Source organism: Mobula birostris, chromosome 14 (assembly GCF_030028105.1).
Source record: "Mobula birostris isolate sMobBir1 chromosome 14, sMobBir1.hap1, whole genome shotgun sequence".
NCBI lineage: Eukaryota > Metazoa > Chordata > Chondrichthyes > Myliobatiformes > Myliobatidae > Mobula > Mobula birostris.
The window spans coordinates 72,718,809-72,738,915 of NC_092383.1; the positions used below are offsets into that span (position 1 = coordinate 72,718,809).

The window sequence follows — 20,107 nt, forward strand, 5'->3', positions numbered from 1 at the left end:
CAATTTTAACCTCAATCTCCACTTTCCCTTTGATTCTTTTCTCCCAGCTATCTTTGACTTCTATAATTCATAATGTGTTTAGAATAGTACTGCCCTTAGAAGAGGACGGCTATTGAAATCATCACAATTCCATTACAGAAGCATTTTGGTTCAGTCATCTAAAGTTCCACCTGAAGTACTTTGAAGTACTCGGCTATGAAATCAACCAAAAATCTTGACTATAATAATGAAATGTAAGAAAATGACTGTAATTTATCATTGCAACTGGGTCTTCTTATCCAACAGCATTATTGAAGTATCTTTATGAGAAACACGGAGGCAATTCAAGAAGGCAACGCGTCTTCATCTTCTTAAGAACAATTGGGGATGTACAACAAGTGGCTTGCCCGCAAGATCACCAAAATGAATTTTAAAAACCTACTTATTCATCCATTTTCTTTTTTAAAAATTGAGTCTATTTTGGTAAAGAGATAAAATCGTTAACTACTTATACTTGAAGGAAGACAACAAAGAATATGATATGAATTCTGAAAATTTAACAGAAATATAAATGATGTGTAATGACCCCCCCCTCCATTTATAATATACATTGAAATTTCCACAGGTTTCCAAACCAAACTTAGCAATGAAAATTCATTCCAAGGTTTGCCACAAATTTCATTGACTTACGCCAAACTGAATAACTGGTGTGGAAAAAATTGGATAGTGCAGTAAGACCACTAATGCCTGAAAGAAGCATGTGACATTTTGTTATTGTATGCTCTCTCTAATCTTTATCTGACTGACGATATGAAAACTAAGCCATCAAACTGCTACCTATTCAAGATTATTGCAGCTTACATATAAAGACGTTCATGTACCAGATTCTAATCCAACAAAATACAATGCTAGCAAAAATATTGGCTCTAGTGCTGGACTTTTATCTGGAGACCACCCGCAATACGAGTTTAAATTCCATCATGGCACAACCTATGAACAAATAAAAAGGATAAGAATATACCTCTTCAAATGAAGTAGTGCGTTGGAATGTCCACTCAAAAGTAAGTGGTATACTTCTTTCAATAATATATGTGTAGGATTGTTTTTCTTTTGAGCCATTCCAGATTTCCACTGTCCTTGTAGTTTCTGCTGTGGGACCCTGGAATATTTGAACATTATTTTAAGGTTTATAACAACAAGTCCAAATATGCTACTATATTTTACCGAGAAAGCCTTTTGATCCTAGGATTAATAAGTGTTTATAACCACGGTCAGTTGCCTTTTTTGGTTTTCCTTTGTTTTTCAACTACTTGTCTTTATATATTTAAAAATAAAAGCATTAATAAATTTGGGAAGCTTATGTTTGCACGTCTTCATTTCTTTTGAAAATCTGCTCAGATAGATTCCATCCTGGCTTCATGAAGAGATGAATAAGTATTACGATTGTGCATAATATGACATTAGTTCTGTGTATAATGACTCTTTTCGTAGGGAATTAAGAATCAGGGCAATAGTTTCAAAATGAGAGATCAACCATTTAAGAGAAAAGAGGAGGAATTCTATTTTAGAAGGTCATGAATCTTTGGAATTCTGTTACTCGGAGTCGAGTCGAAGATTGAAACATTCAGGCTACGTTGAAGGTATGTTACCAGACTAATAATCCAGATGCCTAGACAAAAATTCTAGACACAAATTTCAGATCCCATTAAGGAATTTGAGCTAGGAATTTATATTCAGTTAATAAGCTGGAATTTTGGAAAATTAACAGTCAAAATCCTAAGATGGTTATGTTGTTGGATGTCAGTTGTTTAAGCCCCAGTAGTCCAATATTCCCCACATTCAACGGCATTGCCATTGCATAGTCTCCTATCGTCAGCATCCCCTGGAGGTCACCATTAACTAGAAATTCAGCTGGAGCAGCATAGAGTTGCTACAACAGCAAGTCAGAGGCTTGGTATTCTGTGGAGAGTAACTCACTTCCTGACAGGGGCACAAGAAAGGAGTGCAATAGATTATGTTTTAGTTACCTGATCAGTGCGGCTCCCACAACTCCCACACGACCCACAACGTCATCTGGGAGAAAGCTGCCCATCAACCATCCTAAACATTCATCCTGCCAGCGGTTTGAAGTGGCTGCAGTGCAGTGTGCACCATTCACAAAATGAGCTGGAGATATTCACCCAAGCTACCGACAGCTCTTCTCAAACCCGCCATCTCGATCATAAAGTCGAGCAAGTGCAATAGGTGAACAGGAACACCATCACCTGCAGGATCCCTCCATGTCACTCACTAGCCTGACTTGGAACTGGAATTGGTTTATTATTGTCACGTACTGAGGTACAGTGAAAAGCTTGTTCATTCAGATAAATCCATGACACAACACATTGAGGTAGTACAAGGTAAAACAATGACAGAATGCAGAATGGATATCATGGCTACAGAAGTGGACAATAAGATGCATGAACGTAACGAAGTAAACTGTGAGGTTGAGTATTTATCCTATTGTACCATGGAATTATTCGGTAGTCTTAAGGCATAAGCTGGTTTTGAGCCTGGTTGTACCTGCTTTCAGGCTTTTGTTTCTTCTGCCCGATGGGAGAGCGGAAAAGAGAGAAGTGTCCAGGTAGGCGTGGTCATCGCTTCTGCTGGTTGCTTTACTGAGGCAGCGAATGGACAGAGTCCACAGAGGGGAGGCTGGTTTCCGTGATGTGCTGAGCTGTGCCCACAATTCTGTGCAGTTTCCTGCTGTCACAGACAGAGCAGTTGCCATACAAACCATAGTACATCCAGATAGGATGCTGAGGTAAGCTCGCACCCGCCCTTCACTACTATCACTTTACTTCTAAATTCTGAAACTTTCTATCCAGCATCTCTGTCAATTTTCCTTAGTTCAAATCCTGACCTGCATTGATCATGGCATCAGGTTAAAAATGGCAGAAAAGCTTCAGCAGAACAAAGCTGTCTCCATCCATGCAGGGACCATTTACTATTACCCATGACGTAGAGGGAGTTTCCTTCTGTAGTTAAACCTGATACTCAACAGCGTAGCAGCAGAGCACTTTCATCCCTTGCCAAATGTTACGTGAGGCTCGAACCATGTCAACATAAAAATTAATGCAGCAAAACTTACCACCATGAAACGTAATTCACAGTCTGCTGAGCACACCATCTCAAAGATGAATGTGATACGAGCAACTTCTGGGTTGTCGTCATTTACTATTACGGACTGTGGTGGCCTGGGCAACAAACAATATACAGAAATGAAGGTAAGAGGGGGCATGTTTCAAAATATGTAAATAAATATTGTCTGAATTATAAAGGAGATTGATACTTCAAAGTACAAAAATAAAATATTGTCGATGGTGGAAACATGAAATAAAATTGTAGATGCAAGAAATATTACAGAAGAACAGGAAAGTCCAAGTGAACCTGTTCAAAGATTAGGACACAACTGAGCGTTGCATCAGCCTAGGCCACAAATGAGCAATGAAGGTTCCAGGGAAGTTTGGGAAATGAATAGTTCCAGTGAAGAAAGATTTCAGCTATAAAATCAGACTGCAGAAGCTTCAGTTATTCTCCATTGAGCAAGCAAAGAATGTTGAGAAAAATTTGGTAAGTGGCCTGCGAGATAGTATATTCATTTCGAAGAAAAGGAAGCTGCTTCCATTAGCTGATGAGTCATGGACCGGGAAGCACACTGAGGAGCTAGGGAGGAACTTTATTTAAGAGCTGAATTTAGTCATAACCTGAAACTCACTGCTTGATGCCATGGAGATATCGAAATCATTTAAAGTTTTGAATTTGAATTGGATAGACAATTGAGAGAGAATAATTTGCATATCTATCCGGATAGGACTGACTAGATTGCTTTACCTAGAGCCTATGTAAAATTGATGCCTCAATTTGCTATTTTTGTTGTGACAAAGCTACAATTCAGCAACACTGAATTTCAGAGTTTTCTGGTGCACTTTTAACATGTGCTCCAAATAGTGCCAATATCCAAACAAATTCTTAGTCGAGAATGTGATAGAGGTTCTCGTGGAATGTTAAGGCCCTTGGTCATGTTGTTAAGAGGGATAAAGTTTTTAGACATCTCAAATCTCTATCTGCAGATGTGATTTTTCTACAGGAAGCCCATATCAAAGTAACTGAGCAATGCAGATTGAGGTCTAGGTGGATATCACAGGTTTACCAGTCACCATTTACTTCTCATGCACGTGGTGTGGCTATCCTCTTTAGGAAAAATATTCCATTTCAACTCATTTCCATGACCACAGATCCTCTCGGCAGGTTTATTATGATTGATGGCACCATTAATTCATTTCCTCTAACCTTCCTTAATATTTATGGTCCAAACACAGACGAGCCAAATTTGTTTTAGGAAAGTTTCTGATTTAGTTCCGGATGCCAGTAATTCAAATATAATAATTGGCGGTGACTTGAATTGCTACCTGGACCCATATTTAGATAGATTGTCCTCCCGCCCGCCCTCAAATATCGTGTCAGTGCAGGTCCGAAATAATTTCATTAGATCTAGGAATTTAGTAGATATTTGGCGAGTTCAACATCCCACCAACAAGGATTATTCTTATTATTCACATATTCACAAATCTTATAGTAGAATAGATTATTTCTTGGTTGATTCTTATTTAATATCTCGTGTTACCAATACAAAATATCATAATAGATTAATTTCTGACCATAGCCCCTTGACAATGTGCCTAAATCTCTCCCTTTCCAAATGAATCTATTCCTGGCATTTTAACCCCTCCCTACTCGACGATAAGAAATTTATAGAATATATCACCACCAGATTAAAAGATTTTATAGAAATTAATGATAATGGCGAGGTATCAGGTTCCACACTCTGGGAGACATTAAAAGTTGTAATTCGTGGGTATATAATTTCATATGAATCTGCTGCTAAGAGGGAGAGAGAAGGGCGATTATTAGAGATTGAGAATACTCTCCCTACCCTCAAAGCGACATACCAGGCTTCGAAATCCTCTGAAGATTGCAATAAAATAATGAAGCTTAAATATGAGTACAATTGTATCTTGGGTAGTCAAATAAATAACCTCCCCTTAAAATGAAGACAAAAGCATTTCGAAATGGGGGACAAGCCTGAGGGGCTCCTGGTGTGGCAGCTCAGGGGCGCCCAGGCCTTAAGGTCAATTCATTGCATTAGATCGAGGGTGGGTACCCTGTTAACTAACCCCAAGGAGATAAATAACTGTTTTAAAGAACTTTACAGTGAACTCTACACCTCTAAATGCAATGCCACTCAATCTGATTTGAATGGCTTCTTTGATTCTCTTCTAAGGGCGAAACTTAGTGACGCTGCTAGGGGGGACTTAGAATCTGACTTCACATTAGGAGAAATAACTTCTGCCATTAAGTCATTTCCGTCCGGCAAGGCTACTGGGCCGGATGGATTTGGCTGTGAATTTTATAAGAAATTCTATGATATCTTTGCCCCACTTCTCCTCAGAATGATATCTTGCTCTGAGAGAGATAAAGCCTTGCCTAGGACATTGTACGAGGCTAACATTTCCCTCATTTTAAAGAAAGGTAAAGAGGGAACAGACCCGGCTAGTTATAGGCCCATTGCACTCCAGAATTTCAATAGAAAGGTAATTCCTAAAATGCTGGCTAACCGACTAAATAAACGTTTGTCATCTATCATTCATCCTGATCAGACAGGATTTGTCCCAGGTAGGTTCTCTTTTTCCAATGTCAGATGCCTCCTTAATGCTATATATATATATGCTGATCATGGGGCAGCAATTTAATCCCTTAATGCACAAAAGGCTTTTGACCAGATTGAGTGACCTTACATGTTTGAGTCACTGTACAGGTTTGTGTTCGATGAGTCATTTGTATCTAGTGTAAAACTGATATATGCCAGCCCAATGTGCTCTATTATAACTAATGGTGACTATTCAACTCTGTTTCCCCTACACCGTTCAGTCCAGCAGGGGTGCCCTCTCTCGCCGGCCCTTTTTGCTGTCGCGGTAGAGCTCCTTGCCTTAAAAATAAGTCGTCACCCAAATATTCTGGGTTTGAAAGTGGGAGGTACTGAAACACTTATTGGTTTCTATGCTGACGATGTGATACTCTGGTGCACTTTTAACATGTGCTCCAAATAGTGCCAATATCCAAACAAACACTTAGTCAAGAATTTGATAGTGGTGGTGCTTTAGTGATTTGCAACCAGAAACATGTGCTAAGGTAAGACCTGCATGGTTCCTGATGGGATAGGGATCAAATACAATTTAGTATAGTGAACTGCACCTTTATTGCATAACTGCAGAAATCCTGCTGTTCTTCACCCAGTTCGCCCACCAGCCGCTTTGCTCTCACCCTGCCTCAGACCCAGGTATGCATTATGATCTTTCTCTGGCATCTGCTGTGAAATCCAACAGCTAGATTGTTCAGTCTGCAGCACACAATGATAAGGGCTCCACACTTCCATGCTGTTGTAATATAGAAAATGCTCCTGATGGATATAAGCCCAGGAATGTCATTTTTGGATTCGGGATCGAGGAGAGCTAATTTTATGGTGGTTTAGTGGATTCTGAGGTGACATTAAAGTGAGGAGGAGAGCAGGTAACTTGTGAGATAGTGAGGTCATTTCACCACTTATCCTGGCCACCTGTCTACTCCCAATACATAGATTCAAGGCTCCCAATGTCATCTTGAATGTTCCGTCTGCACTGAGGATAGTCACAGGCCAAAGGAAGGGAGGAGAAGAGAGATTGACCAGAGCGGGAGGGATCTTTGGTTATGTTGGCTGCTTTCCCAAGGTGAAGCAGAGCCCGAGTCAATGTTGGGGGGAGGGTGGGAGGGCAGTTTTTCTGACGGACTGGGCTGTGTACACAACTTTGAAGCTTCTTGCGGTCTTGGGCAAAGCAGTTACCACAACAAACTGTGTTGCATCCACATAGGATGCTTTCTGTGGTGCATCTGTGAAAATTGTTGAGGGTCATCAGGGACATGAGCGCATCCTAGAATATTTTCCTCTGTTCACAGTGATAATTGCCTTGGAAACCAAAGCCTGTAAATACATTATTAATCAAAGAGATTCAAGTGGGATGTGGTGTCTCTGAAACCTCAGTGGTAAATGCCTCTTCCCTGTTTGGCCAGTCATTGCCCCAACAGTAGCCTTTTCAAAGATTCAAGATTCAAAGTGCATTTATTATCAAAGAATGTATAAGTTACACAGCCTTGAGATTTGTTTGCTTGCAGGCAGCTGCAAAGCAAGGAACCCAAAAGAACCCAATTAGAAAAAATAAGACCAACACCCCCTGCGCCCACAGAGAAAGAGAGGAAAAAACAATCAAAGCAAATCATGCAAACAGTAGAAGCGAGCAACAACAACAGCATTCAGAACCAAACTGAGCCCTTAGATCCAAATCCCTGGAACAGCTCAGAGTAGGCCCAAAGCCTCAGTATATTAGTGGGTCAGGTGGCCACAAAGTTTGCAGACACAAAGCACACCACCCGGGGGCAGTCTCACAGACTTAAGTGTCATGTAGAGAGGAGTACCCAGACTACCTGGGCTGGCTTTAAATTGTCTTAAACCTCGCACTAGGACTCGCTGCAGCGAATCACTCCGGGCCTAGAATGCACAACCCAGTGATTCACTTCGGATGTAGATTTCACTGACAGAGAAGCCATTCTTGACCTCTCCAAATTGGCTCAGCGCTAAGAGTGATCCAGCCTCACCTGACTCTCGACACCCTGCATTTCCAGTCAATCTGGGCTGGCGTTTAGATTGTCCAAACAGCGTATTGTACCTCGCATTAGGACCCGGGCCAGTAATTTTGCCAGTAATGTTACCACTCAGCCACTTCAGTAGCTAAATGCTGTAAAAGGCATCTCTCCTTACCCCCACTCTATTAGTTGAAGTTAACAGTGGAATGAACTTGAACAGCCTGCTATGAGCTCTGAAGCAACCTCTCAATTTTCCCCAAGGTACAAATGCAACATAACACAGTGATGTACTCCTTATAGTCTAACAAAGGCTGTAGGTTGCACCTAAAAACTCCAGTTTCTGCCAGCAAGGGAGAAAACTTGAATCACAACCTTAGTGATTTAATCTAGCATGTGTCTGACACCAGGTGAAAGCTAAATGCACCATATTGAATAATGCACGCTCGTGGTCCAATTTCTCAATAGATACAATTTCACCAGGAAATGATCACCAACACCAGCAAACATGGAGAAAATTGTTTTTAAGTCTATTGATCCAATTTCTCTGGCAACCATATACAGTATAAATTAATCTTTTCATTTTCTTAGTTCTTTGGCTAAGAACCCTTGACCTTTTGTACTTGCCACTAATGCTCTTTTATTAGACCTAAACAAGAAATCTAGTATGGAGTGGACACCAAGGGAGGATTTTTGGGACAAGTCAAACACACCAGGTATATAAACCAAGCAGCATGGCTTAGTGTCTGCTGGAAACATCTGTAATGTATTTAGAAAATGGCATTTAATTAGGAATGCACATATCTTGGTGAAGAAATCAGAAGGGGGCACAATTAAATTGGACACATCTTTATAATATTAGTTACTAGCTCATATTAAAGGAATATTCCTCATTGTTTCATGACATAAAAGGAAGCTAACTGGTCCATCAAGACCATGGTGGCTGGAATCACATTCATTACCTGGTATAACCTGTCCATCATTTACCTGTTGATTCTCTTACTAGAGGTGAATTACAGTAACATATTAGCCTACTAACTGGCAGGTCTCTGGGATGTAGAAGGAACACACAGAGCACTCTGGGAAACCATGCATCACAGAGAAAATGTACAAACACCACAAAGACAGTACCAGATTTTAGGAACAAAAAAAAGGACACTGGAGCTGCTGTTTCATGAAGTCCATATGCCATATATTTAATATAAAGATCTATCTTACCTAAATCCAAGAACTGTCATTGTCAGTATCAGATAATTATTGTCAGCTCCTTCAATTGTACTACGTACATGGTCGCCAGCGACCTCCCACCCTGAAACAAAGGGTAATTTTTTAAAAGAACGAAACTGCAGTGAATTCTCAGAGCAAACAATCGACACCACAAACAAGAAAGAAATTTGCAGATGCTGGTAATCCAAGCAACACACACAAAACGCCAGAGAAACTCAGCAGGCCAGGCAGCATCTACGGAAAAGGGCTTAGCTGACGTTTCAGGCCGAGACCCTTCATCAAGACTGATGAAAGGTCTCAGCTCAAAACGGCGGCTGTTTACTCTTTTGCAGAGATGCTGCCTGGCCTTCTGAGTTCATCCAGCATATTGTGTGTGTGTGTGTGTGTGTGTGTGTGTGTGTGTTGCTTGAACAATTGACATACTAGTTTCTACATTTTCTTTCATACCAGTGCCCTCCTCCATCATAAATTTGAGTTAAATCCCCCAAATCGTATAATCATTACAGTATCACTGACATCCTTCTCTTTAATTTCAACATGTGGAACAGAGTAATAACTCATTAACTTCCATCATTCTTTTGTTTTCCTCGGAGAGTAGCAGGTGCCCAGTACGGGCTGAAAAGGGTAAGTGATGGAAGTAGATAAGATAGTGGTGTTTTAGAAACTGTTTGATAGACACATAAATATGCAGGGCTGGAGGGATATTGATCTTGCACAGGCAGAGGAGATTTAGTTTAATTCGGCATAATGTTCACTGCAGAGGTCACTGGCTGAAGGCCCAGTTCCTGCGTCGCATTGTTCTCTGTTCTAGGCTCTATTACGTCGAGACCCGGTCCTTCGACACTTCTCTGCTGCAGAGAGACGGTGCAGTGTGAGGGAGAGGGAATGGAAAAATAATAGATGCAGTCAGTACGCAAGACGATGCCCCTGGATTAGAAGGATGGAGCCAAGTACCTTTCACTTGCTTGAATTTAAATCCTGCTCAGGTATTTTGGAGGATAAATACATACCCTGCTGTACATGTTACATCCATCATGGAAGTAATATGTATGCATTGCACCTATCTTTGCAATCAAAGAAGTCTACATCCACGATGGCATGGTCGTGCAGTGGTTAGCACAATACTTCACAGTACCGGGGGCTTAGGTTCAATTCCCACTGCCGCCTGTAAGGAGTTCATGTGTTCTCCCTGTGACTGCATGGGTTTTCTCAGGGTGCTCTGGTTTCCTCTCACAGTCCAAAGACATACCACAACAGGTCATTGCAAATTGTCCTGTGATTAGTCTAAGATGAAATTGGAGGATTGTTGGGCACCACAGGTTAGAGGGTTGAAAGGGCCTATTCCGTGCTGTATCTCAATAAAATAAATAAAAGTCTACATCCAGAGACAGCTGGAATGCAGGGTGACAAAAACACGTACAATGAACACAATAAGGCGTCATGCACCAAGTCTGGTAGTGGGACCGTGTGCTGATGGTGGGAGCCAGGGTTAGGAAGAAACTTTAAAGGACAGTGATGTATAGGAGGATTAATGTATCAGACAATAAGGCTGTTCCCTGTTAAACTGCAGAGACATAGGTCTGAACTGTCACAGTCAGATTTGCAGAAAATGTGCTTTGCATACCTTTTGACACCTACATATGCAAGTCCAATCAAAACAATGAATTAGTGCATCACGTGCAAGACAGTATAGTACTGCTGCCCCAAAACAACTAATTTCACATCATACGGTAGTAATAATAAATCTGATTCTTACTCTGAACATACAGCGTAGGATCAGCCCCATTAAGTACTACTAGGTTTTGGCTATATTCCTTCATCCATTTGTTGAATGACTGAAAATGCTAGTTTATTATTTCAGATACCATATTAATTACGCTTACCACTCACTACTCCACAGTCTTCAGTAATCCCACCGAAACAGGAGCTGTTCATATTTTTTGGCAAAGAATTCCACCATTTGTATTCAAAGCCCAGCATTGGTTCAGTTCCAACAGCACACTTTGTACACACTGAAAAAAAACAAATGCAAGTGCATTATCTAATATTTGTTAGACATAATTTCAGTGCTGTACCTTGCCAAGAGTTATCCACCATACAATGACCTCTAATCATCTGTTTACCTTCCACTTCTGAAGAACAATTGACTTGTGTGGTTTCTAAGACTTGATATCAGCAATGATGGAAAAGTTAAAAGCATTGTGAAGGAAGTGTTCTGACATCCACACCCTGAAATTGAGTGGAGTGTCCATGAATGTACCATCGGCATTTACAGGCTGCACTAAAGGTGTCTTACCCATGCGCGTGCACAGATCTCTATATGTTGTAGGCTCCGACGGGGACAAGCATGAATCATGACTGTCATTGCATGAAAATGCATAAACATCTCAATAAATCATCCGATTATTCTAAGGGTTGGGCATTTCTCTTCTTGCTACCTCACCTTGAAAAAATTGATCTCCAAGTAGTGTGTGGTGACATATACTGTACATACTTTGATAATAAATTTACTTCGAACTTTGTGCACACCCCAATTCATCAGCAATGCAAGGTCAAGTCAAGTAAGGTGTTACTTAACTATATGCACATATATCGTCAAACGAGACAATGTTTCTCTGAACCAGGATGTAAAGCACAGTAGTACACATAACACCCATATAACAAACAATAACTTATGAAAGTAAGGATAAAATCTCTGGATGTATTAGGCATAAGTAAACTGGTGGTGTAGTGGCATCAGCACTGGACTTCGAGGCGGATGGTCCTGAGTTCAAATCTGGCCGGGCAGCAGTGTGGAAGAAAGGCCTGCAACCTACTTCCATAACTTGCCATGAAAACCCTGTGGACAACTACATTGTCCCTAGGGTCGCCATGAGTCGATGATGACTCGACGGCACTCGACAACAACAAACAAATCAAAGAGCATAAGTTAAATATTGTAAGGAACAGATTAAGCAGCGACACTTTGATGTGATGTGGCAGGGAGTTCAGAAGCCTAAGGGCCTGAGGGTAAATACTAACTCAAATCTTTGACTATTAATATCACTGGCCTCAACATCTGACTATATGGTGTTAGGAGGAATCTTTTAAATCCATCAGATGTTGCTACTTGGAATTGCCTCCAGGAAACACAAAAATTTGGCTTGTATTAATATCTTTGTTTATTTGAAAACTATATAGATAAGTTACATCTTTCTTGAGCCTTCATCCTTAATATATTTTGATAACATTTATTCAGAAATGAATGAAAATTCAGCAAGTGCTCAGATCATCATTTAAAAAGTAAATTGGAGTACCCGGCCAAGCACTTCAGCCTGATCCAAGACTTAACATCACTATCCTATTCTAACTCCTTAGTTCCACGAATAAAACCTACCTATTGAACTTCCACTGTCCCATTGGTTAGGGACTCGCAAAGAATCACATCTTAATGAGTGAAACTATTTGTCCCAACTTCACCCAAGGTGGCCGATCACTTGTCATGACACTGTGCTCCCTTGGCATCAGTTAAAACCAATTTTGCTGCTTATGTCAGAACACATGGGTTCACATCACGTTCAAGACTTGGCTCAGAAACTAAGACAGGTGGTCTCTAAGCCACGCTACGTTGTCAGAACGGGCAGATTTGAAGGAGATGTCAGGGTGCAATCTGCCTGCTCTCTCAGGTGAATGGAAAAGAACTGCAAGAACAGTTTAAAGGAAGGGTAAAGCTGTTATCTGGCTATTTATACATCAACCATCAGTTTATGCGGATTATCTGGGCCATGATGACTCTGTGGAAGATCACTGCCATATCTCATGCATTACAGTGTCTTCTAACCCTGAGGAAATAAAATGCATTAAACAAATGCAAATCATTCCTTTTTTTCAGGATTTTAGTTTTATTCATTATTTAGGATGTAGATATTGCTAGCAAGGTCAGCATTTAATGCCCAGATTTAATTTCCTTTGAGATGGTTGCGATGAGCCACTGTATCGAACCACTGCAGTTTTTATGGTTATTAAAGCTTGTTCCACACATAGATCTGCTGATGAATGTGCATCTTAAAGTGTTGTTCACAATGATATACTTGAACAAGAACTGTTCTCTTTTATTTTAATGGATCACTGACAATCAAAATACTCCGTCTAACTCCATCCCCAAGTAATGACAAAACAGCTTATATTTTTCTGCTGTCATTGGTCATGCAGAAAAACAAAAGTAAGCAAAATATGTTTCTCATTATTTATCTAGATCTAATACTTAATAACACCAAGGTGATTGGTAAAATGCTGCAATAGATGTAAGGAAAATATTTTCAGGCCACTCATCACCACAACTCATCAGCATTTAAACAATGAAATGGAAAAGTGCAGGACTTGAAGGGCAAGTAAAATTGTCAGAAAAGGCGAAAATAGGGCAGCATTGAGTAGGTTCAAGAGAGAAGTGATGGGTACAATTTTCACTCCGAGAGTCGTGGATGCCTGGAACGTGCTGCCCACTATGGTGGCACAGGGAAATGCATTAGAGGCTTTTAAGAAACATTTGGATAGGCACACGGATGGAAGGATATGGACATGATGTAGGTAGGAGGTATTAGTGTTTGTTTTTTTTATTTGCTTTCTAGCTAGTCCAGCACAACTCTGTGGGCCGAACGGCCTGTTCCCATGCTGTATTGTTCTATGTTCTAGATTGGCATATCAAAACAGCTTGCTGTGTGTAGTGACCTCCATTAAGCTGTTGCAATGATAAGAAAGAAAATGTGGATCAAAGGTGGTGATGAATCAGCACATAGGAGGGAGATTGAAACCTGCCTGAGTGGTGCCACAACAACAATCTCGCACTCGATGTCAGCAAGCCCAAGGAGGAAGCCGGTGGAGTCCACGTGCCAGACTTCATCAGGTGATCAAGGGTAGAGAGCGTCTGCAACTTTAAATTCCCTGGTGTCATCGTTTCAGAGGATCTGTACTGGGTCCAGCACACAAGTGCTATTATGAAGAAAGCATGGCAAGCTCCTCTACTTTCTTAGAAGTTTGCGAAGATTCGGCATATCACTTGGAAGTTTGACAAACTTCCATGGATGTGTGATGGAGAGTATATTGACTTGTGTCACAGACTGCTATGGAAACACCAATGACGCTGAATGGAAAAGCCCTCAAAAAGTAATGGATGTGGTCCTGTCCATCACAAGTAGAACCCTCCCCACCACTGAGCACACCTATGCAGAATGCTGTTCCAGGAAAGCAGCATCTATCATCAAGCACCTCCACCATCCAGGCCATGCTCTCTTCTCCTTGCTACCATCAGGAAGAAGGTGCAGGAGCCCCAAAACCTATATGGCTGGGCTCTGGATCAGTTATTACCCCTCAACCATCAGGTTCTTGAACCAGAACTTCACTCAGCTTCACTCACCATCTGATTGTAGATGGTGACGTCTATGTGCTTTGGTAATAAATTCACTTTGAACTTCGAAAACGTAGCCTCACGTATATGCAGGATACGCAAATAGACTTCCTAATCAATCAGGATTGCATACACAGTTTTAGTATTGGTGTAATGCAAAAATTGTCAAATTTTTACTGGGGATTTTGGCATCAAAGTATAATAAATAACTGTCCAGAAGTGTGTCTTGTTAATGGTCTGTTTGCTCCATGATAGCATGGAAGCCACGACATTAACCAATGACCTACAGCAGAAAGATTCATTAGTGGCATCAAAGAAATCTGTGTCACTACCCAACTTTTCTTTTATCTTCCTTGAGCCCAAACACTGGCGCTTAGCTTTAGAACTCATTGGAAGCTCCATCAACGCAACATATGTTGAAGATTAGTTCCAGAATCAAGGTTAGCCTCAGAAGTTCAGCTGTATTATGGAGACATCTTTTGCATTTGTGCACTTCAGAGAGTGAGCTCCAAGACACACTTTCAGTGAAGCATAGAAGAGGACCTTCCACTCAAAAATCACAAGATGAAAACCCCCGACCAACCTGTCTGTGCTGTGGCCCAGTACTTCTGATAATAAGAGGCTCACTCTGAGATCCTGGAAAATATATATTACTTTTGGAACAAAGATGTGGAGGAACTTCTTTAGCCAGAAGGTAGTGAATTGGTGGAATTCATTACCACAGATGGCTGTGAGTACTAGGTCATTGGGTATATTTAAAGTGGACGTTGATAGGTTCTTGATGAGTAAGGACGTCTAAGGTTATAGAGAAAAAGCAGGAAAATGGGTTGAGAGGAGAAATAAATCAGACCTGATTGAATGGTAGAGCAGACTTGATGGGCCAAATGGCACAATTCTGCTCCAATGTCTTATGTTCTGATGTCTAAGAGGAAGAGACCACCCAAAGCCTCCTTGAATAAATCCAACATCCCCACTCCCCTGACTACTGGGAATCTCAAATTAGGGGAACTTTTGGAGGGTAATGAGAACCTTGTCCATGCATCAGAGCTCTGGGATCTAGAGTAAGCAGTGAAAGAAATGCACCATCTCATAAACTACCCACCTATTCATCCTTGCATTGATACCTCTAGCCTCATCTGTGAGAGTCTGTAGTCTGTCTCATTGGCCTGATAAGCTAGCTCAGAACCCACAGAATCAGAAATAAAACCAAGTCTTTAAGGAGAATGATGATGAGGTGGATGAAGATGGGGGGGAGGGGGAGGGGGGGAGGAGGGTGGAAATGAGAGAGTTCTCAATACAGAAACTGTCCAGAACAGTTTCCACATTATCACAATGATTTCACTTCTACAGCACTTCACTTCCAAAGTAACGCACTTAGAAAGGCCCTGAGCTGATGAACGATATGACTCAGTTTTCTTCTCTTGTATCCCTTGATGTATTTACTCATCAAAAAGATTCTAATAAGCACAGCATCAATGACTCAGTGCCCAGGTGATCCATTGAACTTGTGAAAACTCCTTTAATTGACTTTTGTGAGTAATAGACTCAATCCAATACATCACAGACACATCCCTTTCCACCAATAAAGGTATTCTCAGGAGTTGCTGCCGAAAGGTGGCAACATGTATTATCAAAGACCTCCACCATTTGGCCACGCCATCTTCTCACGGTTACAATCGGGTAGAAAAAAAATAGAAAGCGCAAGTCATAAACTGCAAGGTTCAAGATCAGCTAATATTCCATCTTCTCACAGCTACCAATAGGCAGAAAATATAGAAGCCCCAAATCTCACACTGCAAAGTTCAAGAAAAGTTATTTCCCTTTAACCGTGAAACAACTGGAACAATCCTAATTACTGCAGCTTAACAACACTACGACCACTTACACTAAAATGGACATTGTTTATGTTTTTCTTGAGAATGCTACCTGCACTCAGTAGCCATCTTACACATGTACACTTGTTCTAATCAGCCAATCATGTGGCAGTAACTCAATGCATAAAAGCATGCAGACATGGTCAAGAGGTTCAGCTGTTGTTCAGACCAAATATCAGAATGGGGAAGAAATGTGATCTAAATGATTTTGACTGGGGAATGATGGTTGGTGTCAGAACAGGTGGTTTAAGTATCTCAGAAATTGCTGATTTCCTGGGATTTTCAAGCACAACAGTCTCTAGTTTATAAAAAATGTGAGAAAAAAATCCGTTCTGTGGGTGAATATGCTTTACTAATGAGAGTGGTCAGAAGAAAATGGCCTAATTGGTTCATACTGACAAGAAGGCGACAGTAACTCAAATAACCATGCACGACAACAGTGGTGTGCAGAAGTGCATCTCTGGATGCACAACACACTGAATCTGGAAGTAAATGGGCTACACTGGGTTCCACTCGTGTACCTAATAGAGTTGCCATTGAGTGTAAATGATACCAAGTGTCCATGAAGCTGTTGCAATTAAGTTTTTTCATTGTACCTTTGCATATACATACTTTGCACATGATAATAAACTCAACTTTGATTTGTGACTCACTTTTAATTTGCAATGAAATTGCTGCTTCCCGTTATTCTTTCATTAGAAATGAGCTGCCTTAAGGAGGAACCCTTATTCATGGTCCCAGATGAGGTGAACTGAGCTTAATGTGGGTACAACCATAAATAGAGAATTGAATACAAGGATGTATTAGTACTGTTGTATAACCTCTTGCTGGGTGAATAAATAGGGAAAGTTCTATCCATTCTTTCATTTCAGAATGCCTTCCCAGTCTCAAAAAAACTTCACAAATACCATTGGAAAATCCCCACACAATTTTGACAATTTTGCTTCAGTTGAAGTTTTGGAGCATTGACTAAAAACAAAATTTATCTCAAATGCAATTTCTTTAATAATACCAGCATTGATATTTGTGTCTTAAGGAAAACAGCCAAATTGTAATGCTAATAAAACCATCCACATGCTCCAGGACTGTATTTATTTATTTGTTCCTTATTTAAAATAGGAAAGCTTATAACTTTTGTCACCAAATTGCCATTACTTTTGGGAAAGAGAGGAGACATACTACTACATCAGACCTTTTTATAATGGAAGGACATATTCCAAACAATTACGGCGACCATTCCCTTTAACCTTCACAAGGCTCTTCTATTGGTTATTTATATGCTTGCTTTCTATGGAAATGGCTTCTGTTTATAGATGTGTTCTGAACAGGATAAGCAATCAGACTATTGGTGAAGAAGGCATAAAAACACTATATTTCCATAGTAGGCATGGATCTCAACTCTCTGTCTCCTCTATTTGGTACAATCTTGCTCTTCACCAGCCTCTATATTCAACACATCTTCTATAGTTTCTGCCATATTCACCAGAATTCATCCCTCCCCTTTCTTTCCAGCATCTTGAAGCAACCATTAACTCCATAAGACCTTGGTTGACTCTTCCATCTCAACCCAACACAACCAAGCATGTCATTTTCCCATGTTATCATTGAAGATATAACACCTATCCTTTTACCTACCATCTTAGGACACAAAGAACAAAACAGCAATTCACTTACAGTTCTTCTAGTTTAGTGAATTTGGTGCTCACAATGTGGTCTCACTCTGCTGAAGGAACCCAAAGCAGTGATTGGGTGGTTGCTTGCAGCACAATTCTGTCCAGTCCAAGACCTTCCAAATGCCTATCAATTTAACTCTCCAGACTACTCCCACGCTGACTTCTCTGTCTTGGCTTCATGGTGTCCATGATGTCCAACTTAAGGAACAGCACCTCATCTTCAGTCTGGAGCCCTGAAGCCTTAATACTGAAAAGGATGATTTCAGGTAACCATCATTTTTATCTCTCTGTAGTTGTGGCTGTCCATTTGAATTTTGATTTGTTCCTTTCTTTTCCCTACTAGTAAAACTATCTCTAATAAAATATCTTTACCTGTTTTTTTGACTGTTATCTTGACAACTATGACCTGCACCTTATCACAGACATTCTTCATGTTCTCTTCATCCCTCCTCCTCTGTGTTAAAATTCACTTTTCTCTTTTCACACCCCATTTTAAAAACCAATGACCTGAAACATCAACTCTGTTTCTGTTACCACTGACGCCACTTGCCCTGCCAAGCACTTCCAGCATTCTGTCTACTTTTTTCATACAGGTTAATAAAGGAATCTTCAAAAATAGTGCATTGCAATAATTTTACCATCATATCCATCTGAGTAAGAGCCAAGTGGACACGGCTGACAGCCAGTAAGGTTGACTTGGACAAAACCTGGGTTACAAGGCTTGCAGGACTTCTCGGCTCCTGAAGCAGGAAGCGTCACTGCTCCCTTCATACGTTCACTGCACAGTTTGGGCTCAATCCATTTGTACATCATCTGAGTCTAGAAGATCAAGTAACAAAATGAAGATTACTGAAAATGCCTTCGGATATCTCAGGCAATAAAATATACAACATCAACATTCGCGACCTTTCTCTTCCCTCCATCACCCCCACCCCAGATATCTGCTAATCAAGTTGTAAAATTTCAGTAACTTTGCATTTTACCTTATTGTTTAGTGGAGGCACCTGAGAATGCCTTGTTGATGTAAACAGGGCATCTTTTAACAGTGAAACAGTACAAACTTTCCAGATACAGAGCAAAGGTCTCTGTATCCTGTCAGAGTATTCAATCACCATTATCACACAGAGCTGTCCATCAAACGCTCGTGACAAGGAAGTTATTTCCTGAAGAAGGGCCTCGGCTCAAAATGTTGACTATTTATTCATTTCCATAGATGCTGCCTGACCTGCTGAGTTCCTCAAGCGTTTTGTGTGTGTTGTTCGAAATTCTAGCATCCGCAGAATCTCTTGCATTACTGTTAATTTCTTGGTACTTTTGTGCTACGGTTCCTTTGGAAGGTGAACTAGAAATGTCAGTGTTACATTCTTGCAATATCTTTAAATGAAGTACAATAAAGAAATTTACATCCCAATTAGCAACCCCCCGAATTTGAATTTCTATTCAATGTCCATGGAGTTGCCATTGAGATAAATTTAAAGGAGAAACTAAAGGTGGAACTAACTTTGGAAAGACCAGAGGCTGATTTTCTCCTGGTAATAACAACCTCAAAATGAGGTTTAGTCGGCAGCAGTGAACGATGATTCCTCGGGGGACATCCTTCAGACAGCCAATCTCTTCAATTATTTCACTTTCTCTACGTCTTCTGCTTGTTCTCTTTGTCTTGATTGTGTGACGGAAGCTGCTGGAGTCTGTGACATGCAGGTTGGAATTTAATTGAATGATCTAGCACTCTGCTGTGTCCAGAGAGCTGCCTCCTGGCGAAGACCAGAGACGGGAACCCAAAGAGAACCGAGAACACCAGCTGACTCATGAGAATAGAGACGGGGCACAGGGTCATGAACAATCCCATTTCAAAGCACTGAAGTGAACGTGGAGGTCAGCGGTCTATCTAAATGGAGGCTTTGGGGTCGGCAGCCTTAGCATACGGACCTGGCCTGGTGGTAGCTCTTCACGGAAGGACTGACTTCATGTGGCCACTCTCCTTGAAAGGATGGAAGGATATTTTTAATATTCTGAGATTTATGTGATTATTGGACCGTACTTACTATTGGTCTCCTTCAGTTTTTGGTGTTTTCTTGCCAAGTGTCGATTGGCAGTAGATGATATGTTACTTCTTATGCAAGAGAAAAGTTGGGGATTTGGGGTCCGATGTTGGTGTCTGTTGGTGTTTTTCTGTGTGGACGAATCTGTTAGGTTTTGTGTGTGAGAGACTGGTTTGGGATTTGATGTTGTTGTTGCGGTTTTTTCTGTGAGGGAGG

At 40.7% G+C, this 20,107-nt stretch overlaps 1 protein-coding gene across 2 annotated transcripts in view; it reads right to left on the reverse strand.

Moving 5' to 3' along the window:
- Positions 1-20,107, reverse strand: part of elapor1 (endosome-lysosome associated apoptosis and autophagy regulator 1) — a 120,236-nt gene that overhangs the window by 24,558 nt on the left and 75,571 nt on the right. For both annotated transcript variants that reach the window (XM_072278666.1, XM_072278667.1), the window contains exons 9-13: positions 18,488-18,668; positions 10,803-10,931; positions 8,911-9,001; positions 3,110-3,215; positions 1,001-1,138 (exon numbers count right to left, since the gene is read on the reverse strand). In XM_072278666.1, coding sequence (XP_072134767.1) covers positions 1,001-1,138; positions 3,110-3,215; positions 8,911-9,001; positions 10,803-10,931; positions 18,488-18,668 — 645 coding nt within the window. The remainder of the gene's footprint in view (positions 1-1,000; positions 1,139-3,109; positions 3,216-8,910; positions 9,002-10,802; positions 10,932-18,487; positions 18,669-20,107) is intronic.